Source organism: Pyxicephalus adspersus, chromosome 6, assembly GCF_032062135.1.
Source record: "Pyxicephalus adspersus chromosome 6, UCB_Pads_2.0, whole genome shotgun sequence".
NCBI classification, from domain to species: domain Eukaryota; kingdom Metazoa; phylum Chordata; class Amphibia; order Anura; family Pyxicephalidae; genus Pyxicephalus; species Pyxicephalus adspersus.
The window spans coordinates 57,877,505-57,899,930 of NC_092863.1; the positions used below are offsets into that span (position 1 = coordinate 57,877,505).

The 22,426-nt window shown below is 38.6% G+C and overlaps 1 protein-coding gene across 2 annotated transcripts; it reads right to left on the reverse strand.

Annotated features, from left to right (window-relative positions):
• Positions 1 to 290: 290 nt before the first annotated feature.
• On the reverse strand, positions 291 to 22,083 carry WSB2 (WD repeat and SOCS box containing 2). Of its 2 annotated transcripts, none has more exons than XM_072415953.1 (10): positions 21,667 to 22,083; positions 21,515 to 21,554; positions 9,416 to 9,587; positions 8,389 to 8,642; positions 8,110 to 8,241; positions 6,059 to 6,159; positions 5,410 to 5,582; positions 4,476 to 4,559; positions 3,984 to 4,091; positions 291 to 2,405 (listed from the first exon to the last, which is right to left on the reverse strand). In XM_072415953.1, exons 2-10 carry the CDS (start codon positions 21,552 to 21,554, stop codon positions 2,240 to 2,242), a joined length of 1,230 nt encoding a protein of 409 aa, XP_072272054.1. In that variant the 5' UTR covers positions 21,667 to 22,083; the 3' UTR covers positions 291 to 2,239. The 2 variants fall into 2 exon arrangements, with proteins under 2 accessions (XP_072272054.1, XP_072272052.1); XM_072415951.1 differs by having other exon boundaries at positions 4,476 to 4,592.
• Positions 22,084 to 22,426: the final 343 nt, after the last annotated feature.

Below are 22,426 nucleotides of genomic sequence, written 5' to 3' on the forward strand. Positions count from 1 at the left end.
ATTCATTCCTGAATTTCCAGCCCTTTTTATGCCAAAATTTAATAATACAATGGTTTTGAAGTTAATAATTCTAATGCCTCCAAGGATTTTGTTTTGAACATTTTTCTGCTCCTTATGTACATACACATTATAGGTATGTCTCCAGCAGTGCAAAACTTATATGGGGGAAAAAAGGAAATAATTTGAACAAAGTCATATCAAGCTCAAAAACCACTGAGACATATGTATATAATAATATAATGCATGGTATGCTTTCATTATGTACTGCATGTATATTAAAAACAGCCACATATTCTAAGGCATTTTATTTCAATACATCTCCACATTCTGATCATACAAAGCATAACATGATCCCTGTTTGTGTCACCTGATGTATTGTAACACCAGAAGATTTTTCCCTTTTAGTGTAGAAAATTTTCTGCAAAAATACAATGTACAATTGCAATACACTTATGCTTATTTCTAGTGCACAGTATGAGGTAAAATGTCACACTGGGTGGGTAATGGGATTGTTAGCCAATAGTTTCAGTTTAAACTCCAAAAGTATGTTTATTAGAGTAAATACTTAAAATAAATATAATTTTATAATCACACTTTTCCGATGATGTAGTAAGCATTAGGATTGTCAGCCTGGTGGTTACAACATTCTACCAAGGCACATACATGGAGTAACACAAATACAGAGGAAATTGTTTCTGTGCACCTAGAACACAAAAAAATAAAAATCCAATTACTGTAAAGATATTTTATGGTAACACTAGGCACCACTAAATAGAAAAAAAGTATTTATAAGAGGAATGTTTTTACAGTTAATCATTTTGTTAATAGACTCAAGCAAGTTCAAAGTAAAAGTACTGTTTCACCCAAAAGAGGAGGGCTGCAAATCCGGTGCTTGTTGGGATAGAAATCACTCTTTATGCTGCACAGCCTATGTTTACATTCAATGCAAAGATACAGAAAACAAAAGGGAGTGGGACAAAAAAAAGGTGCCTTTTTGTCAGGAAAGCCATGCCTGGAAGGAGCCTCTACTTTGATAGAGGGATGCACTTACAGGTTTATTTTTTAACCCCTTAAAATAATTGGGGCTTTTGGGTGCAACTGTACTTTTTTTTTGGTGGACTCCTAAACCTATTACCTCCTTGGTCCTTGCCATCAACCCAACCCCACTGTGTGCAGCAGGACTCCTGCACATGAAATGACAGAATAAACAAAGCTATAAAAGTAAAATATTAAGCTCAGGAAAACTATTCCACTAAGGCTCTCTGATTTCTTTGATGTGCAGTGTTGGTTTTGGCAACTATTGCACGGTTCAGTTATTTCTACTAAGCTCCCCTGAAAATGCTAGTTTGTCTGGCAATCATGCTTCAGTACTTTCAGAAAAATCCACTGAAAGCAAGTAATCGCAGTTTGGGAGGTTTGATGTAGTTTAGTGATTTTAAAGTACTGAAGCCATTGTTCTTTAATTCATACACACCACAATCTCTGAACTGTATGAACATAATGATTTATTAGGGGCAGCGCACACATTTGCCCCCCCTCCTATTTACTGAATCAATTAACAAGTGGCTGATAAAAGGGCAGAAAAGGATATTAGGGTAAGGAACAGACATGTTTGGTTTGTGAGTAAATAAAATAAATAAAGTTACTAGAGAGAACTTCCTGTGCTGAAAAGAATACATAACCTCCCATTAATGCTAAGAGACTAGGTTATGGCATACTGATAATATTTAGTATAGCCAATGAGGTAACACAGAATTACAAGTATGCATGCATAATATGCAATTTCAGGGTGTTTAAATAAAAAAAAATATTTTAAATGAGAAGGGCATGTTTTGTGCCCTATAAACCCCACCTTCTACATAGTACTGTAGCAAATCCACAGCTTGAATTACCACCACATAATTCTTTTCTCCACTTTATTCTTGGCTTTTTTGCTTCTTTACTGTGCAAATGTATTACGTTTTAAACATGATTGTTATGATTCTGATTAGATCTAAGTTAAAATATGGGATTTTTTCTGTCCTGCATCATTCGAGATACAAACATGATTCTTATACAAGAACAAATCTGCTCCTAAACTCACAATTCATCCCATTGCAAATTATCTTTGCCTCAGTCTTTACACAAGTGACACCATGTGCTGATCAAGGTTATTTCCCATAAACTGCAGCTACTGTGCAAGGTTTCAGATTCTAGAATTAGGTCCATGTCCGCAGTATTCCTCATCACTGTCAGAAAACTAATAATTAGTCCTGTAAGTAAGAAAATCCTTCATCTTTCCAGGAATTGGCAGCGCGAGGACCTGATAAGTGGTTAGGAAACAACGGAGTGCTTTACGACACAAGTGCCTAAGTGAAGATAGGACTCGAGGTGATGTCCAGAACTGAACATGTCCATCTCGATTTCTGAAATACAGAAAATGACTCAATTTTATATCAATACAAAACTTTATTACAAGAAGTCATCAGGTGGCTTAACAGGAGGCATAATCATTGGAGCCTTCTCTACAATGTGTAAACAATCCACAACTGTGTATTATTTACATCTTGATCTTACCACGTTGTATTCATTGTGGCAGATTAAAGTGTATCTATACTCAGAATTTTCATTTTGCATAAAAGGGTAGACAACACTTTTATGCAAGGTAAAAATTCTGTTTGTTTTTTTTTTTTTAAAGTGGAACACAGTGCAGCACCGCCCCCTAAATTCTCGATCGGCTAGGCCAGGGGTGTCAAACTCAAACACACAGAGGGCCGAAATTAAAAATATAGACCAAGTCGGGGGCCAAACTTTAAATTTATTGAAACAATTGAGGAAGTTTACTACTTCATCCATAACTAAAAAAAAAACCCTCTACACACACTTTAGGGTTAAAAAGACTAATTTCTATCTATCTATGCCTATCTTTGACTGACACTAAATATTACACTATGCAGTCTCTATTGGACTGAAACAAACACAGTGCCCCAGATAGTCAGGCACCATGTGATCATTGCCTAGGCTTTGTGTCACATGATTGATGTACAGGAATAATGTCTATGTATTGCATGTATTGAAAATGATGATGTGAGGTGGTAATGCGGGCAGGCCAGGTGTAGTTCATTTTCGGAATTCTTTGGGGGGCCGAAAAAAAAAAGGACCTTGAGGGTCAGATTTGGCCCGCCAGCCAGAGCTTGACACCCTAAGTGCTCCTTTCGTTAAAAAGGGAAATAAAGCCGATCTCACGCATGCATAGAAGTTTTTTTTCCAAATCTACGTCACCCAATCTCGTGCCTGTGTTGGGGAGACATAGGACGAACCCAGAAGAATAGGAGAAGGAACGGTGGCACCGCCCAAAGACGGATGCCAGGATGACGCGGGACCTGATGGAAGAGACCTCCGGACTGATCGACTGCACTGCAGGATTGAAGGTAAGTGGATTTTTTTTTGTTTTGGGCACTTTTGAGTTTACTTCCTCTTTAAAGGTTTATCTTCTGCTGTCAACCAATCCTAACAAATCGAATAACCTAATTTCTTTTTTCTTAAAAAAAAAGTCTTCGACTAGAGGTGGTCATAATTGATCTCTCCTACTAAATATTTTAGTTGCCAGGTTGTCATGGGGACTCTGAGTCAATGGTCTCAAAAAGCATGCAAGTGAGTAGTTTCCAACTTTCCTGATGCATGCTAGTTCCAGATCAGTGCTGTAAAAAGTAAGGAAGCTAGTTTGTCAGAACAGCCTGACAGCCTTCGGATACCTTGAATGACAGCATATTTGTTCTGTCTGTTCTGTCCTCACATAAATATGGGTATATTAGTGAACCGGCCCCCAAAACCCCCTCATCAGCTTAGAAATTAAAGTAATCCAACCTTAGATACAGAAGTGTTGGTTCACTGGCAGGGTGGCCATTGGGTATCCATTTAGGAGAATTAGAATTAGGAGATGACTAGAAAGCATGGTTCAAAACTGAAAGTTTTAAAATGTTTTCTTTTCATACTTTGCTCACCCTGTAGCGAGAACTCCTCCATGTGGAAAGAAGGTACAACACAGACCATTTGTTACAGGAGCAGCAGACAAGGGCTCTTCGTGTTCCAAGGACCATATTCTCAGAAACCTGTTGGCATAAAATGTGTCTGCGTTTTAAACATTTTAGTACCTCAAGAAAAAAAAAAACATTTTAAAACTGCAAAATTGTCTTTGAAAAATGTATTTATCAAAAATCTGATCTCTTTAGACTACTTTACTTTATTTTGAACTGGCTACTTACCCTATTCACATAGATTTCAACAAAACATTTCATTTTTTACCAATTTATTCTATTGTACTGTCTTTTTTACTTTTAGCCTTTATACTTAATATATGAAATGTCAGGCTAAAGCTGACTAAAAATTGTCTCTAATAGTACAAGTTCCAGCTTGATACACTATTGAGGTAGCAGGTGTTAGATGAATGTATTCATTGATAATACAACTGAATGAATGCACAGAATTCTGCTCACCTGTCGTCTGCCAGGCTTGCGAGGTACAACCCTTCCGGTGAAAAGCAGACGGATCTCAGAGAGCTGAGCTGTGTTTCCGGAGAGCTATAGTCCAGATCACGAGACATTGAAATATGGCTGAGAGTAAAATACAGCAGTCAACAATAGACATTTTACTCCAGTTTTGCTAAAAATGACAAATATTGTTCATCTGGCTTATTACAACTAAGGTATAATTTGCTACAATTGCTTTTAATTTTGAACATACTGATTTGTTATCTGTATCTAAAAAAAATCAATTCAGCTCTTTTGGGCTTTAGAAATAATTTCATGGGACTAATCCTTCAAGCCCACCCACCACTAGTCAGAGAATTGTCCACGCTTGGTATTATAACCAAAGGATCATGGGACATGTGGTTCCGTAAGGAACTTGTGGGTTGTATTGTGAGGTTCCTCACAGATGGCTTCTTCCTGCATGCTGAGATAGATAGAATGTTTTGTTTTGTTTTTTAAACATTCTTTATTTAGGACTTTCAATGGGGTACAGAAAAAAAACAGGGGGGGGGGGGCATAAATATTTTAAGGTTGAAAAAAAAACAAAATAAGTATACAAACATAACATCTGTATATATAATATTCCAAACAAATTAGTACAATCTTGGTAAAACAGTCTGAAAAAAATTGGTATATAAAAGTGCTAGAGAACACGTGGATAAAAAGACAACAAGGGGGTATGGGGGGGGGGGGGGGGGCTGAGGGAGCTAGGACATTAGGGAGAAGGTGTAGGGGAAGATGAGATAGATAGAATGTTTGCAGAGGAGTAGAGACATCCTGGAGTTTAGTTTTCACTAAATTTCTTTTTTTCTTCTAATATTTGGGAATTATTTGTGCATCAGGAGCTTAAAAAAGAAGAACTACGAAAGAAAAAGAACTACAAAAACTAACAACTACTTACAGAAACTGTCTTAGCTTTTGGCCTGTATAAGGATCCCACAAAATCATTGTAGTGTCATAAGAGGCTGTGATTAAGAGTGCAGAATCTGGAGAGAAGTCACATGATACAACACTGTTCTGGTGACCTTCCAGCTTCCGAATAAGAGTGTACGATCGCATGCTCCAAAGCAGAACCTACAGATGGTAAATTAAAAAAAAAAAATCAAAGGAAACAAGAGATAAAAACCAAGTACAATAAGATTTACCAGTACAAGCTGTGAGCAGAATATACATTCCTGCACAATTCAAATAGCCAAATTCACAGCTGAAATATAAACATGTAAACTATGTGAATATCATGAACACGACTGACCCATTATTGTGTTGCTTTCTTATGTATCCTGTAAGAGCAAGTACATCACATCAGTGCCAAAAGTAGAGACATTCATCAGACAGGCTGAAGAATATGAATGTATGTCAGGGTATTAGGTTGTTTTCTATGGAACAGACCCACAAACACAACAGTCAGATGCTCCAATTTGACATGACATGTAACCCTGCAAATATTAAATGGTAAATCAAAGCAGTCCCAAGTGATTTCACTGGGATAATATTGGTAGCTGTGTGTATGGATTGCGGTGACACAGGGAATAATGTGCGTGGTATCTCACCGAGCTCTCTCCTGCAGCAGAACACAGCATACTGCAGTCTGGCGAGATAGAACAGCAATAGACCCACTGGATGTGTCCAGATAGCACCTGGATCAATTTACCTGCAAAATACAGAGACAAAATCACTCCTTAGCACTATATACAGATAGGTTGTACCTGCCTAGATTCTGGCCTGGTGTTCAAGGAAATTGACCCAAATGAATGAGTTTGACTTCTCTACCTTAGGACTACTATGTGACCCAATCAAAGACTGCTTGCTTTCACCACAGACAAAACTATATTAGGGTTCCAACCTTTGCCAGCTTTCTGCATTCTATGCACATACTGGTGAGGAATGTGCAGTGACTTTTGAGACCAGTAAAAGTAGAAACTGTTATTTGTTTTTCCTGTTTTGGACAGGGGCTTCTATAGTGATTATTGAACCCTACTGCCATGATGATACAACAGGAGATCATGTCAACAAGAACAAATCAATTATTTCCCAATACACTAATAAAAAGGTCTCATTGCCATACGTATACATGTTAGCATATGCTTCCCACTTCCTGTACCAGAGACAAAAAAAACAATCTCCCAAACAGAATATAGAAGGCATGACCTTAATAGAGGATCTTACCCTCTCTAGTTTATATGTCTGTATGTACACTAAGTCCTAATTCCTCCACATAAAACAATGTGAATGCAGGGTATTCATATGGTACACTTTACCTGTCGATCAAATGCATGGGCACCACAAGGCAGCTGCATAACTGGTTACATATGTCCATTTGTCACAACTGAGACTAAGTGTAGCAGTGACATTCCATGAGTGGCTTCTTACCACTAGTGCATTGTGTTACTACACGTTCATGCTCAGAGATGTGTGTGATACTGCAATGTACACAACATACATTTGTTCACCTCTTTGTCATTCAGCTTTAATGCAATTTAACACACTTTTTAAAAACACAGCATGATCTGACTTAATGCAATGCTCACCAAGGCTTTAACACATAGTTGTACTTTTTACATAAGTATTATAGAACAGTTTTGTATACAGTATATATTGTTAATATTGCCTAGTATTATATTCCCTATTTACCTTTCTGAGTAACTAAGTAAATTATCATTCATTATTAAAATTCACTCCAAAGCGGTCTTGTTAATTCTATGTCTATATGCTGCTTTAGGTAGTTGCATTTCCAGTTCTACATGACAACTGGGTGTGTACTTTCCTGAAAGCATAGCTACGGATGCTGAACTATTTCAGAAATTCACACACCCTGGACAGCAAACAATGACTGAGAGACCTGAACCTGAACGTGCATGTTATGTATGTAAGCAGACAGAATGACAGCAATGACAACAATCATTCTGCACGTTCAAGAGAAGTCTTTTCCGGGCAAAGTTACTATTTAGCAACTGTATAAAATATAAGTATAATAATTATGCTACAAATATTATTTTCTTGTATTTACATAGAGCTGACATTATGCAGCACAAAGTCCATATTCATCTCATTAACATTCCCTAAAAGGGGCTCCCAATCTAATGTCCCTACCATAGTTTTATATCATTACCACAGTTCAAGGATAATTTTGAGTTTACCTAACTGCATATTTTTGGTATGTGAGAGGAAACACATGAAAACAAGGGAGGAACATACAAGTACACCTACTCCCCCTACATAACTTCTGGCTCTGAAAATGTAACTTTCCCTACCCCTCCACAGATTCTCACAATTGGAACTGCTGGCTGGAAAACAATCTTCTCTGCTGCACATGTGCAGCATCTAGTGTCCAAGGAAAATAGATAAAATCAGATGAGCCCTTTAGAAGTCTAGGAGGATGTGATGAGCAGGAATGAAAGCTTACATAGATATATTCAAATAGTAAAAAGGCAACAGTCATATCTTAGAAAGCATGAATCGGGGGGGGGGGAGAGGTCGGGGTGGAATACATGCAATTGTTGCAAACAATATTCCCTGTTCCAGTTGAGCAGGAAATATTGATCCTCTGTAGCATCTAAGTAAATTTTAGTAGATAAAATACTAGCAAATTTAAAAGTCATACCGTCCTTTTTCAAGTCCCATACATGCAGAGTCTTATCTCGGGATGCAGAGACAAGGGTCAGGCTGCCATTTGTAGTAAAGCTCAGGTCTCTTACCACATCTTGGTGCCCAGATAAATTGAAGAGCAGGCGACCTGTGGTAATGACAGCCAATTAGTCCCTTTCCTTTTGTCATTAAAGGCAAAGCACACAGCCTGTTAGAAAACTGATACAATATAGAAAAGCAATCACTGACAAGTAGTAGCCTGCAATGATAAAAGCTGTAGAGTTTATTTATTTACCTGTATGCACTTCCCAAACTTTGACATGACCATCACTAAGCCCTGTTGCTAAAAGCAGCCAAGACCCAAGAGATCCTGTTGCTTGTTGCCTGGAACGTGGCCACAGCTTCCATCCTGCTGGAGAAGATGAGGAACCAAATGCTAAACTCCAGACAATCTGACCACAGTCCAAAAATTTCTCTTTCTGATTATATTTCCCCTTCACTTCCACACTCTTGTAGCATTGACTTTTCGTTCTATAGGATGGTGCTCGCCTGGAAAAATAAAAAGTTATCTAGTAAATTAAATAAAAATGGCACTGCTCCTAAACAAGCATTTTTTCTAAAGGTAATCAATGTATTAGAAAAGTCTGTTAGGGATGGGGGGAAATGCAGTTTATTGTCAGCTCATCTGACCCCAGGAGATTGATGGCAAGAAAACTTTGGGATGAGATTCTCCAGTTTGTGGTTGTGAGGGATGCAAACAGCTGGCAAGAAGGGCTACTGGTTTGCTGTCCCTAGGGCTCTGTGATATAGAAACCACTGATTATCGTTGTCCACTACTGTCGTTGATGTCAGTCAGCTTGTTTTTTCAACATCTTGGGACATAGACTTGATTTTTACATACGCAACTGTTGTAGTATTGTATTATATTACACAGGTCAACAAAAAAATTAGTTTTGATAATCATCAGAAACCACAGCAAACTTTTCCAAATCAGTTTTTTGAGCAGATTTCAGATCTGTTTGCAGTTTTTCCCTGAGTTATGAGTACTAATATAGTTACAAAATCCAACCTTAAAAAAAGAAAACTAATTAAATGTTGTATTATGTTAAGGCTATTTATAACGAATTTCACACAATATATAATTAGCTGCATCACAAAAAGGCGTGTTAGACAAAAACTGAACACAGATTTGCATCAAAAATACCACAAAAGCTCACATAAAATTATATCTGATGAATACGACATGTTGACCTGTGTTAATATATTGTATTGTAATATATTTCTTATATCATAATAATGTAATAAAATATCAACATTCTTACAGCTGTTCCTCTTCTAGTGGCCAGGGGATGAGTTTAATGACACCATGTCCTTGAGACCAGGCAAACCACAAACCATCAGGGGAGAAGGCAACGCTCCATGTCTCACAGCTGGACTTCCAGTCATACAGTTGCTCTCTACCAGGACGTAGCTCTGCTAGTAAGACCGGAGCATCTGTGAAGAAAAACACTGGTAAATGCAGCATATGAAGTAGCAGTAATATAAATTATACAAATTTTACTACACTGGTAAGTTGTTTTTTTTTTCTCAACCCCCAACAGCCTTCCTATCCCAGCTCCACAAGTATCTTGTCAGAAAGAGCCCTAAGTAGTGCTACTTGCAATGTATATTTTGGTATACTATTAACCAATGAAGAGTGCTTTTGGCCCTTTTCTATGTTTATTTTTTTATTCATGTTGTGCAGCAAACAGACTACTCCCAGGCTCTGTAAAGAATAAAATGGATTACATATATTTACTCTCTTAAAATCCAAAATATTAGTGTTATATTAGATGTATATTTATTAATTCTGATATTATGAACTATTAGCTGCATAAGGCATGCAAAATGGCATGTCATGGGGTTATGACATGACCTGAGCCCTCTAAAGTATTCAATGGACCCCTCCAATGACAAATATGTTCTGTTGGGTCACATAAGGCCCAATTTATTAACGCTCTCTATGACTTCGAAAAATAGACTACCAATGGTGAATCTGAGTGACCAAAAAAAGTAAAGATAACAGGCTGATGATCCAGGGAACATCCCATTGCCTCATGGAATCAGGAAGGAATTTTTTCCCCTGTAGCAGCAAAATATACCAGGGTTTTTTTTTGCCTTTCTCTGGACCAGCTATGTTTTATAGGGTTTTATACCTGGGATATGTTTATTTCCCTAGTGGTTGAACTTGAAGGACTTATGTCTTTTTTCAGCCTGACATACTATGTTAACCCTACTTAAACATTTTGCATAGCTGTTTACATCAAACAATGATGGTATATCAACATAGAAGCATTGCAAAGTTGTAGAGTTGACATCTCTGTCAAATGAGAGTCAAGGAAAAATGCATTAAATGGGGGCTGGTTCTACTACCAAACAAGTGAGTACATGAGCCAAACCTGACATTCTTTGGTGGTTAGAGAATGAGGGAATGTCAGGGAGCAGACTTGAACAGGCGCGTTCCATATATCAAAAGAAAAGTCTATATATAAACAGTTATTGAACCTAGTGTTTTACAGTCAGATACCACACACCCACTCACAAAGGAACTGAAAGGATATATTACCAGCTGACTGTAAGAGAAATCCAGGGACAAATTCCTTCAATCCAATAAAACCAGAAAAGGGTGTTAGCCAGGTCAGCTAACTATGCAATCACTCTCTTTACCTTACATAAAGTTCAATCCACCACCAGTACTGTTTGTACAGAAGTGGATTCCTGTAACATTCCATAAACATATCAGAATCCTGCTTTCATCAGGCAAAGGCTCTCTGCTCCTTTCCTCAATAACATGGTCATTATAGTCAGGTCCTACTGTTTTCCTCAAACTCTAGAATAGTCACACCATCACACAAAAAAAGTGTATTATTTTGTCCCATTTGTCTCCCATAATCTGATTTACCAAGTATCAACTCAAACTAATTTACTTTGTGAGGACTCTTTTAATCATGAGGCTTGGACAGGTGCATGTGGATGCTACATTCAGTCAGGAGATTGTATCTGACACCAGGCTCCTGTAAGATCTTTATGCTGCAGTTTTATTTGTAAAATAAAATTAAAAAGTGAAGGTCCTGTTGCACGAATGGTCAGATGTATATAGAATAGGGGCTACAGCTGCCGTTGTATTCCTGCAAACATTGACTCCAGACTGTACCATAGTGATCATATGCTTTCAAAATCATTGGAAAATCATCGAAGATTCATCACACAATGACACAGTTGCATTCAGCAACAAGCAGTCATTTAGTAATTACTATACACGCCATCGTACCCGCACACACACACACACCAATACAGCATGCTATGCAATTGTTCATTTTGGTGCTGATGATCCATAGATGATGATTAAAATTCTATTCACAACTTGATGTGCTGCTGTAACAAATGCTTTTCATTGAGCTTTATCTTTTGATACAGTACATTATCACAACCAGAATGGGCCCCAACACAGAAAAAAAAATCAAACAAAGCTCATTGTGTGTTTTATTGCGTTGCAGTATGCTGTGGATGCACAGGGAGTGCCATTCAAAATTAATGGCAACCACAACACGTTGTACTATGCTCAGAGTGTCATTATGCACAGGGACAGTTCTTGGGTCTGCTGAATAAGCAATTGTTCAGGCCCAACACATTCCTCAAGGCCCCCAGGAGCTTTCCCCTACCTCCCAAAGCCTCCCTTGTACCGGCAGGGCCATGCTACCTGCAGTTCTCACACACAATCTGCAGTTACAGCCCAGAAGACCAAGAACAGTAGCAGCTTGTGTCCACACTAGATGCTGTGAGAATGTCACTACATTATTGCTGTGACTTTAGAAGGATGGAATTATAACTGTATGTATGGTGCAGCCATGTTTGCTTGTATGTTTATGTATGCCTAAATTTATAGGAATGTTGTATAATCCTCCTACATGCGGTGACAAAACAGCTTTAACCCCATCAAGTTATGGATCCCACAAGGCCTCTAAAGGGGTCCTGTGGTATCTGACAACAGAAGACATTGGAGACTCAGATGTCACACTGCTTCTATCAGCCTGCCCTAATCCCATATTGCATCCTTCTGTCATATGCTGTCCACATGATCAAAAAAAAACAAAACAAAACAAAACAACAAAAAAAAAACACAACATCCGTTGTCAGTTCAGGATCCCTTACTCAATAGTCCAGGTCTGTTGCTCACATGCCCATTTGTAGGAACTTTGGCAGGATAGAAGTAAGCATAGGCATTCAAGCACCAATGCAGTAGCACTAACTTATTAGCACTTAATGTAAGAGCTTTATTATTCCCAGAAAGCAACAGGTCATTTCTGACTTGCCTCTGACCTTCCGCTAAGCTCTATCAACCTCCATGAAGCTGCTTTTGCAATGCCTGCGATTTGAGCTTGACGCAAAATTGGTAATTTCTAGAAAAGAAGGTAAGCACAGGTACCCACGTAGGGAGCATTTTTTAGGGTATGATGGGAAATTTTACAAGCCAATAAGATTCCCTATGTAGCAGGAGCTTTATTATAGAACAAAGGTCGGCAATCTTTTTGGACTACTAGGCCATTTTAGGACATCAAGAAGGAACACTAGGGCAGAAGAAACAAGGTTTCCAAGGAAAGGGGTTTTCCAACCGTGACTGCAAGCCAGCAGCCTCAGTCTTCCACTCATCCGCTGTGTAGGCTCTGTACATGTGCGCGTGCTTGGCATCAAAATGCCCCTTGAGATTCGACCGCTTGAAAGTGCTGTTGGTGTCGTTGCACACTAAACACAGGGTTTTGTTGCCACATTGGACAAAGAATAATTCGTCAGTCTATTCGGGGTTGAAGACGACGTCAACCTTCCGGAGACTGGTAGCTGTGCGTTGCCTCTTCTCTTTAGGCATAGTAATTGAGGTTACTGTGCAGGAACTCTATGATATCGCGGGAACTCGCAATATCGTGATGAATCAATTAGGCCGAATCCAAGAATAAATAACTAGGGGGGCGTTAGGCTGGACTGGAATACTGTCTGGGCCGTATCTGGCCTAAGGGCCAGAGTTTGCCTACCTCTGTCTTAGAATATTACAATCAAACAGGTTCATACAAAAAGTTTTTTTTATTTTTATTTTTTTATAAAAGTTTAAACTTTAGGCATGCAGAAGAACAAGCAACATTTTCCAGTCTTTGCAATACATAATTTCCTTAAGAATGCAGATCACAATATAATGTATAAAGTGAACACAGTTATCTTCATGGGATAGCCCACCCAAAAGGGACATTATGTTGAGTCAGCTCATGGGTTGCTAAACTCTCTACCCAAACAAGAAAACCATAAATTCCATGAGCTTCTGTCACCCGAGTGCTTTACAGATTCCTACTCAACATTGTGTTTTCCAACAACTTCTGCTGCAAAAAAAAAAAATCATTCACACACACATATTGGCCCCAATAGCTTAATGCACAGATATCACCAGTGGTCACTGGGAGATATCAGATAGTATAAATCCTACATTTCTGAGTAGAGTACTTTAGTACCATACTAGAAACCCAACCTGTAACTCTCTCAAATGAGAAGAAAAAATATTAAAGGAAAAGTGCCAATCAAGAGTTTATCAGTTGTAAAGTACTGGCTGCATACCCTGATAATATCAGTAAAAGTAATTGAAACACAAAAGATATCCAGGGTATTTGTTATGCAGCAATGTATTGAATAAAAACATATTACATATCATAAAGTGACAATAATTCTGTTGAACTGGAATATTCATATAGTCATTCTTGACAACTAACAAATAAGTTGTGATGCGGTCAACCCACACAATTCTGTTGAGGATGTTTTTTTTACCTAATAGGTAGACATAGAATCTCCAGCAAACTTGCAGCAAATAAACATTTAGTGTCCCGACACGTTTCACCACTGGGGGCTTCATAAGGGGACTTGAGGAAGGTCAGGAGTAGGATGTAAAATGGCTGGTTATGTTGATAAAATGATCAGGGGAAAAGGAGGAGTACACAAGAGGATTCTTACTCTTGACCTTCCTCAAGTCCCTTGATAAAGCCCCTAGTGCCAAAACGCGTCAGGACACTGAATGTTTAATTGCTGCAAGTTTGCTAGGGATTCTATGTCTAGCTATTAGGTCAATAAAAACCTCCTCTACAGAATCGTGAGGGGGTGACCACATCACAACTTATTTGTTAGTTGTCAAGAAGGACTATATGAATATTCCATTTCAACTGAATTATTGTCACTTTATGATATGTAATATGTTATACAAGAGGAAAGAACAACCTAATATTTATAAATGTCTATGACCTATCTGAAGCAGATGATCACATGTCTTTTCTCTGCTCTCCAACATGCTTTATATTTTAGGTTTTTTTCCATCATACTGTGTTTGTGCATGCAATATATAAACTGTATAGAACACACGTATATGCTATCCCTTTTATATGCTTTATTTCTGTCATGTTGCAGAAGTATGTAGGAAAACTTTGACCTATGCTTATGAACTTTCTACAGGATAACACAATGTAACCATGTCAAATGAAAAACAAACTTTACAACAATTCATTCATAACCTTAAAACAAGACAATGAAGGACGTTTGTCAGCTCTGAGTACTAGTATAAATGAAACACCTCAGAATACTGCCCTCATGTGCTGTTTAAATATTAAAATATTACTAGAAAAAAAAATCAACATTCTTCTGAAAATGCAAGTCACCTGGCTGTAGTGCTGATCCCCTGAAACAAACATACAGATCAGATTTTATCCAATACAAACTTTCAGGTCAGTGAATCAAAAAACAATACAGCCAGATTTTTTTTTTTTTTTTTACATAACTTCAGTCTTGCACAGGTGCTCTGGTTTCTTTGCTGTACAATGAGTGTATTATTAGTCGATTATGGAGGCTCAAATTCACATGTGTGCATTATCTAGGGAGGTCTGACATTTTTAGCAGGTTATGAACAATCCCTCTCACCAGTCATGATTAATATTATTATTATAAAACAGTATTTCTGCCATGATCATCAGACTGTATTGCGTACAGAAGCACAGGACACATTGGGACACATAGGGCCTGATTTAATAAAGCTCTCCAAGGCTGGGGAGGATACACTTCCATCAGTGAAGCTGGGTGATCCAGCAAACCTGGAATGGATTCCTTCAAAGACATTTGCTAGCATATGTTTATAATCCTGTACCAGATCCATTTCAGGTTTTATGGATTACCCAGCTTCACTGATGAAAGTGTATCCTCTCCAGCCTTGGAGAGCTTTAAAAAATTACGCCCAGATCACTGCACCAAGCAGTGCTAGCAGTCATGTGACAACAACACAGCCTCTAGCAATGTCCACCTGTCCACCGACGCACCTGTAGCAAAGTGCAATAATAATTATGTCACCCCAGTAATTGGGACAGCTAACACACCCCTCTACAATGGGGATGGGGCAGAAAAGTGCTTAACCTCCTATAATCACTGTGGGCAATGCATTTAAAGGATGCCTTAGTGATGGGGGTTGGGAGCTGGGGCACCCCAAAAATAACTACTCATACTTATTACACACTACCATTGCTCTGATGCAAAGAAGGGGGCCAATAATATGTCTTTTCAAAAGTAGATTACTTAGATAATAATTAACTAAATTGCTTAGGAATGACAAGGTATGACAGGTACTTTAAAAGGGGAATGTCTAACCAATTTATTTATAATGATTTGGAAAATGAGTAATAACAGAGGAATAAAGACTGCATGGGAATACAATTTACAAATGTTTTAAATACATTTATTGCAGATATTTGGTGGCGAAGCTGCAATGAGTCTGCAGATTTTTCTGTACTTAATTAATACCTGTGGAATATCACTGGCTTTTATTACTGTGTACAGTTAGGAATCTGCATACTGGGATGGATTAATATTATTCAGAGCTGAGTCATTGTCACGCACAAAACAAGACAAATGCTTTAACCCAATTTACTTGTCACTTTAAATCAGCTAAATACATTACAGGTACGAAAGATGTGCAAAGTCTTGAAGTTTAGAAAGGAGATACAGACTGAGTAGAAATGCCTGTCCCCGTGTGGAAGCAGCGGTCCCTCTGTAGAGGGAACATAGATCACCTACTAAGTCAGATCTATAGCTCTTCAGCCACCAAATATCATACTCTCTGCAGATCGGAGAACTTCAGCTTGGACTCTGCCAGGGGGCATGTATGACCGTTGCAAAGAGACCACTGAAAGCAAGGGACATTGTACTAAAATAGGTAAACAATGTCAGCAAGCAGGTTCATTATTGCAGAAGCAACAGTAGATGTCAATTATGCAATAAAATAAACTCACATGCCCACTCAAAATATTTTCCTCAATGTACATTAAACTGCACATCCGTCGGCTGCCAGGAATGAATAAACTCAATCAAGATGGTCAATGATCTGAAACAGGACTGGGGGAAGATGGCAGCACCCATGACAGAGAAGAGGTGTAAAAAAAAAAAAAAAAAAAAAAAAAAAAACTACAATCAGGCAGGCAAATGTATTTTAATTTTAGGAGTCACATCTCCTGTCACTGCAATAAACAACCGGGCTGCTTGCAGGTTTGTACTAGTTACACATATTTCCGTTTTAAAGAAGGGCCATTACACCTTTCACATAGGGTTTTGCTTTAAAGTGGATCAAAACTCAACATTTTGGTTTCAATAGTTTTTTAAACAAATTTTATGCATAACAAAAATAGGGATACAGCACAGCGTGCATAATAAAGGTCATAGAACAATATTAAATGTACAAAAATAAAATCTCAAGTACAACAGCAAACAATAAAAAAAAAAACAACAACGATACAAATAAAAGAAAAGAAAAAGAGGGGGAAAAGGAAGTCATCATACAAACACCAGTTAAAAATTGGTCCATACCTAAATGGTAATTACATCAACTGCAAATTTGGCAAAGAATACTGCTGCCAGGGATCCCATGGCAAAGAATTTTTCTTGTGAGTCATTTAGGACACTGGAGAGTTTTTCGTAAGGAAATGTGTTATCAACTCGTTTCAAAACTTCGAAAAATGGGATAGCTTGTGTTTTCCAGTGTTTCGTAATGATTTGTTTTGCTGCAATCGGTATATGTAAACACAATTGGAATTTAACATTAGAGAGGTTGGATGGTTTAAATTGCAGCAGGGCTACCCAGGGGTCCCTACGCACATGCTTGGAGAAGACAGTACTCAGCAAACGAAACACTCTACTCTAGAATCTAATAACAGAAGGACAGGACCACCAAACATGGGAGTCTGTACCTCGCTCCTGACAGCACCGGAAACAAAATTGTGATATCGTGGGGGAAATATATTTAATTTTAGATGGCACCATGTACCACCACATCATAACTTTGAAAGTGGATTCCAAAGTTAATACATTTGTCGAGCATTTAGCCATTTTCGCCCAGGTACTGAACCATTCTTCATCAGATCTAATCACACCTAAATCTCTTTCCCACTGTGACTTGTAAGAATGCAGTGATGCGCAAGTGACTTTTGATACAGTATAGATATCAGTTTCGGGCAGAGATGCGTTCTATAGCACACATGCTCAAACATAGTTAATTTGACTGATAAGTCCATCCCTCCAGAGAATCAAGCCAATGTTTCAATTGTAGATATCGAAAAATCTCAGTGCTCGGTGTGCCGTATGGATCTCCTCCCAACTGAGAATAGAACACCTCCCTAGAATAGAAAAAACTGTCCCATAATTATGAGCTATCCACCAATTAAAAGCTTCAGGGGATTGTAGACCAGGCTGAAAGAGAGGGTTTCATTGGATTGGAAGAAGCGGGGTGTGTGGAGACATAAAACCCACAGAGTACCTAACATCATCCTATACTTTGAGAACTTGCCTTAAATGAACACTTATAGAGCGGGGGCGTTGTTTGTATGGGAGCCAGGGAAGAGAACATATATCTAATGGAGAGACTAGAACTGTTTCCAGGTGAACTCAAGGTGGGGCTTTATGACCAGCAAATAAGGAGGTCAACGGGGCTATTTGGGTCGCCTGATAATATTTTAAAACATTGGGAACCCCTGAACCTCCGTGACGCTTATGTCCATACATAGTGTTCCTGGCTATGATTGACTTTTTGTTGTTCCAAATAAAAGAGAAAATCGCCTTCTGGAACGTCTTTAGCATGTGTGTAGGTACTAAAATAGTACAACAGTTTCGGGAGAATCGTCATTTTTACAGAGGTAATCCTACCTATCCAAGAAATAGTGTGAGAATCCCATTTGTTCATCAACTGCCTTAGGTGTAGAAACAAACAGAATAATTAGCGAGTAGCAACGTTGTGTAATTGTTGGTCAAATTTATGCCTAAATATTCCAGATGGGATGGAGCCCACTTAAAAAGAATCTCCTCTTGAAGGGTAGCACACAGCTGATCAAAGTCACACTTAAAGCCACAGACTTCTGCCCATTGACCACCAAACATTTGAAACTCTGGCAAACATCTTAGGCACATAGATCGAATTGGGTTGTGAGATTCTTGGCTGAGTGATGGTCAATAGGAGATCGTCCGCAAATAGACTTAGTTTATAGGACGAGTCTGCTATTGGGTTGCCCTGAATATCAGGATTTTCTCCAAGTAGACATGCCAAAGGTTTCATTGCTAAAATGAATAGGATAGGTGACAATGGAAACCCTTGTCTCGTTCCTCAGAATATGGGAAAGGATTTCGAGAAATAAGACATAAGTAGCGGATCCTCGCCGAGGGATTAGAATAAAATGCCTTCAGCCATGTCAGAAACCCTGTGCAAAATTTCAAGCGCTTAGGAACAGAAAATAGACCCAAGATATTTTTGGATATCTAAAGCTAAAAGCATGCTGGGAATTTTTCACGGTGTGCATAATCAAAGAGACTAATTTCTGAGTACTATTAGAGGGTTGTTTAAAAGGGACAAAACCTACCTGATCCTTATGGATCAAGGTATGTAAAATTTTGTTGAGTCTATTCGCCAGTATTTTGGTCAACATTTTTATATCAATATTTAGTAGAGAGATTGGCCTATAGTTATGTGGGTCTAAAGAGTCTTTTCAAGGTTTCGGAATCATGACAATGTGGGCTTAAAGGGAAGACATAGGGCGGTCTGGATGAGTCCTCAAATAATTGAACATATTCACTAGTTTGGGAGCTAGAATTCCAGAAAACGCATCGAGCCCGGGTGCTTTTGAGGATTTTAAAGTTTTATTCGCTAATTAAACTTCCTCTAGTTTAATCTCAGCTTCCATTGATTCCGCCATAGATTTGGTTAAGGCTGGCAGGGTAAGGCCAGAAAAAAGTTGCTTTCTCAGCATTAAAAGGACCGGTGGAGCCATAGATTTTGGAAAGTACCTAGATAAACATAGAACAAACATGTTTGGAGATAGCCATCATATGACAAATAGGCTTACGCAATTTAATGGGGTCCAGCTTAGGGGACAGCACCTTTGCCAACATAGGGCCAGGTTTATTTGCTTGTGCGTAATAGTTCCATTTAGACCAACAAATTTGCTTTTCCACTTCAAAATCTAGTAAACTGTTTAGTTCTACTCTTAATTGTTGGGCTTCTTTGTACAGCTGGCCAGAAGAATTAGATTTCATCCTATCATCCAATTGCTCTAGAACTTTAGACAATTCCTCAATTTTCCCGTTTCTTAGCCTTTTTCTGACAGGAAGATAATTAGATAATGGCCCCACGGAACGTAGCTTTATGGGCATCCCAAAATGTATTTGGCGACTGCACTGAGGGACTGTTAATATCAAAATACAGAGTCAATACCTGTTCAATTTCCTCGGCTACCCTAGGAGAGGAAAGCAGTGCGTCATTGACATGCCAGTGAAATACACCGGACTTAGGGCTCAAAAAATTACACTGAATCATTATTGGGTAATGGTCAGACCATGGGGTTATTAGAATCTTTGATTAGGAAACCTGGGGGAGAAATTGTTGTTGTACAAATATATGGTCAATTCTGGTGAAACTACCATGTGTTGCAGAATAAAATAAGCAGCTGAATAAAATATGCAGTCTATAGTGGTGGGATTAAGATCTTGCCAAACATCAATCCACTGATGGCGCATTAATAGTTTAGAAATATCGGAGGGTAATCGAGAATCAAAAACTGAAGAATCAGAACTTGCTTTAGATGATTGGTCGAGCATGGGGTCAATAATTAAATTTGAATCTCCCATCATCAATAGTATACCTGTTGAGTTCTTTTCGATTACAGAAAAAAGATGTTTTAAAAATCGCAATTGATGGGAGTTGGGAGCATAGTAATTGATTATGGTGACATCGACTGACATCATCAGTTTACCCTGAAGTATTAAATAGCCTGTAGGATTTGCCAATTCAAAATCACAACAAATAGGGACAGATTGATGGAAAGTGGTTAAAACTCCCCTTTTGTCTGAAAAACATGCCTGAAAAATTTGAGGAAAGGACTGAAAATATTTAGGGTGAGAGGAAACTAAAAACCGTATTTCCTGTAAGCCCAAAATATGAGCTCGCAAGGATGAATACCAGTTGAAAACCTTCCTCGTTTTAGAAGAAGAATTTAAACCCTGGACATTGTGAGATAAAACTATGATATTATTGTCAGCCATGAAATACAGAGAAATCAGAGCATCTGAACCATGCCAATATATAGATTTTCTGCAGAATTTAGCAGTTTTGCCCTCTAGGACCTGCAGGACTTATCCATAAAACACAAAATAGGGAAACACAACAATAAAAAAGAACAGGAAATAAGTAAACAAAACCTATGGAGCCACTGGCACCATAAGCGTACCCATATCTGCCTAGGCAGTAAACTTAACATTTTTACTTCATATATAGGGCTGTCTACCGTTTTATGAAAAATAAAAAACAAATTTTTTTTGTGCAAAAAAAAAAAAAGATTAAAGAATGCAGCATCGCTCCCCTTAAGTCTTGATCACTGGCTGCTCCTTCTGCGCATGCTTGATCTTGATGATGCGCAGAAGGAGCAGCCGGTGATCAAGACTTAAGGGGGCGGGCCTGCACCCTTTTTTCTTTTTTGCACTAAGCATTTTTTTCACTAAAGGGAAAGAGATGCCAATCTCACAAATGCGCACATTCACAGTGGGCTACGCCACATGCGCAGTGCCAGATCAGGTGACATAGCAGGAAGACCGGAAGAGACAAAAGAAGATGGCGGTGCCCTGCACTTGCTTAGAGCCAGGAACAAGGAAGAATTTTAGGACGACACGGGATCAGATCATGGGAAGGTCCAGCGCTATCGAGGGATCTGCGAGATTAAAAGTGTGATTTTTTTCTTTTCACTTTAATTCTGCTTTAGCACAGGACAGCAAAATACAAATAAAGTTAAATATGAAAAAGTTTTTCTATTTTACAGAGAAGGATTAAAGACAGCAATTACCTTCCTTGAAATCTGATTGCAGCACTGTGTTACTATCCATCTGCAAGAGACAAAGAGGTGATAATGTGCAGTGGCTGTAGAAGCATACACGATTATATATATATATATATATATATATATATATGAGGATATGAGGCTCGCTGCTTGCTTACCTAGGGTGAAGGGGTGAGGAGCTCCAGGCCCAGCAGAGAGAATTCAGCTTAGTGTCAGTGATAGTCAGTGTGTGTAGGACTGGCTGGGCTGATGGAGGTTACTGTATACAGGCTCCCCCTATGTTCTCCATGCCTGACAGGTAGACTGGGACAAGGCTGCACACACACAGGGAAGTGTTGCTCAGGTCTCTGCACTGACCTGGGTGACTCATTTTGCAGTGTGTGGGTGTGAGGAGGAGGAGGTGGGTGTCAGACTCGGGGCTCCCAGGGTGAAGGTTACTCTCTGCAGCCGGACCTCTTCCTCTCAGTGATATGGCACTCCTCTTAGAAGACTATATGAGGTGTGTGTGGCTGCATTGGGGGACCCTGTCCTCCCATGGGAAGAATTCAGAGAAACCACAGAAAAGGCTTCTTCCAGATGCTTCCGGTCATATGATCATCAGAACTATCACCATAGAGATCACATTGTCACACGGGCACCATCTAGTGGTTGCTTTAAATAACCACAATCAAGTTGGGAGGATTGTTCGTTTATTTATTGTTTGTTGCTATTTCCTTTTACTGTATTTTAACTGTACATTAATTTTATTTTTTTTTTCATTATGTTTCACATCTTCTGTCTTTTTTATGTTTGGAGAATTCTGACAATTAGTCTAACAATAAGTACACAGGGTCAGGTTAAGAAAAAATGGAGATATACTTCTCCAGATATATTTCTAGTTCTTGTCTCTAATCCTCAGAAGGTGATAAACTCATATCT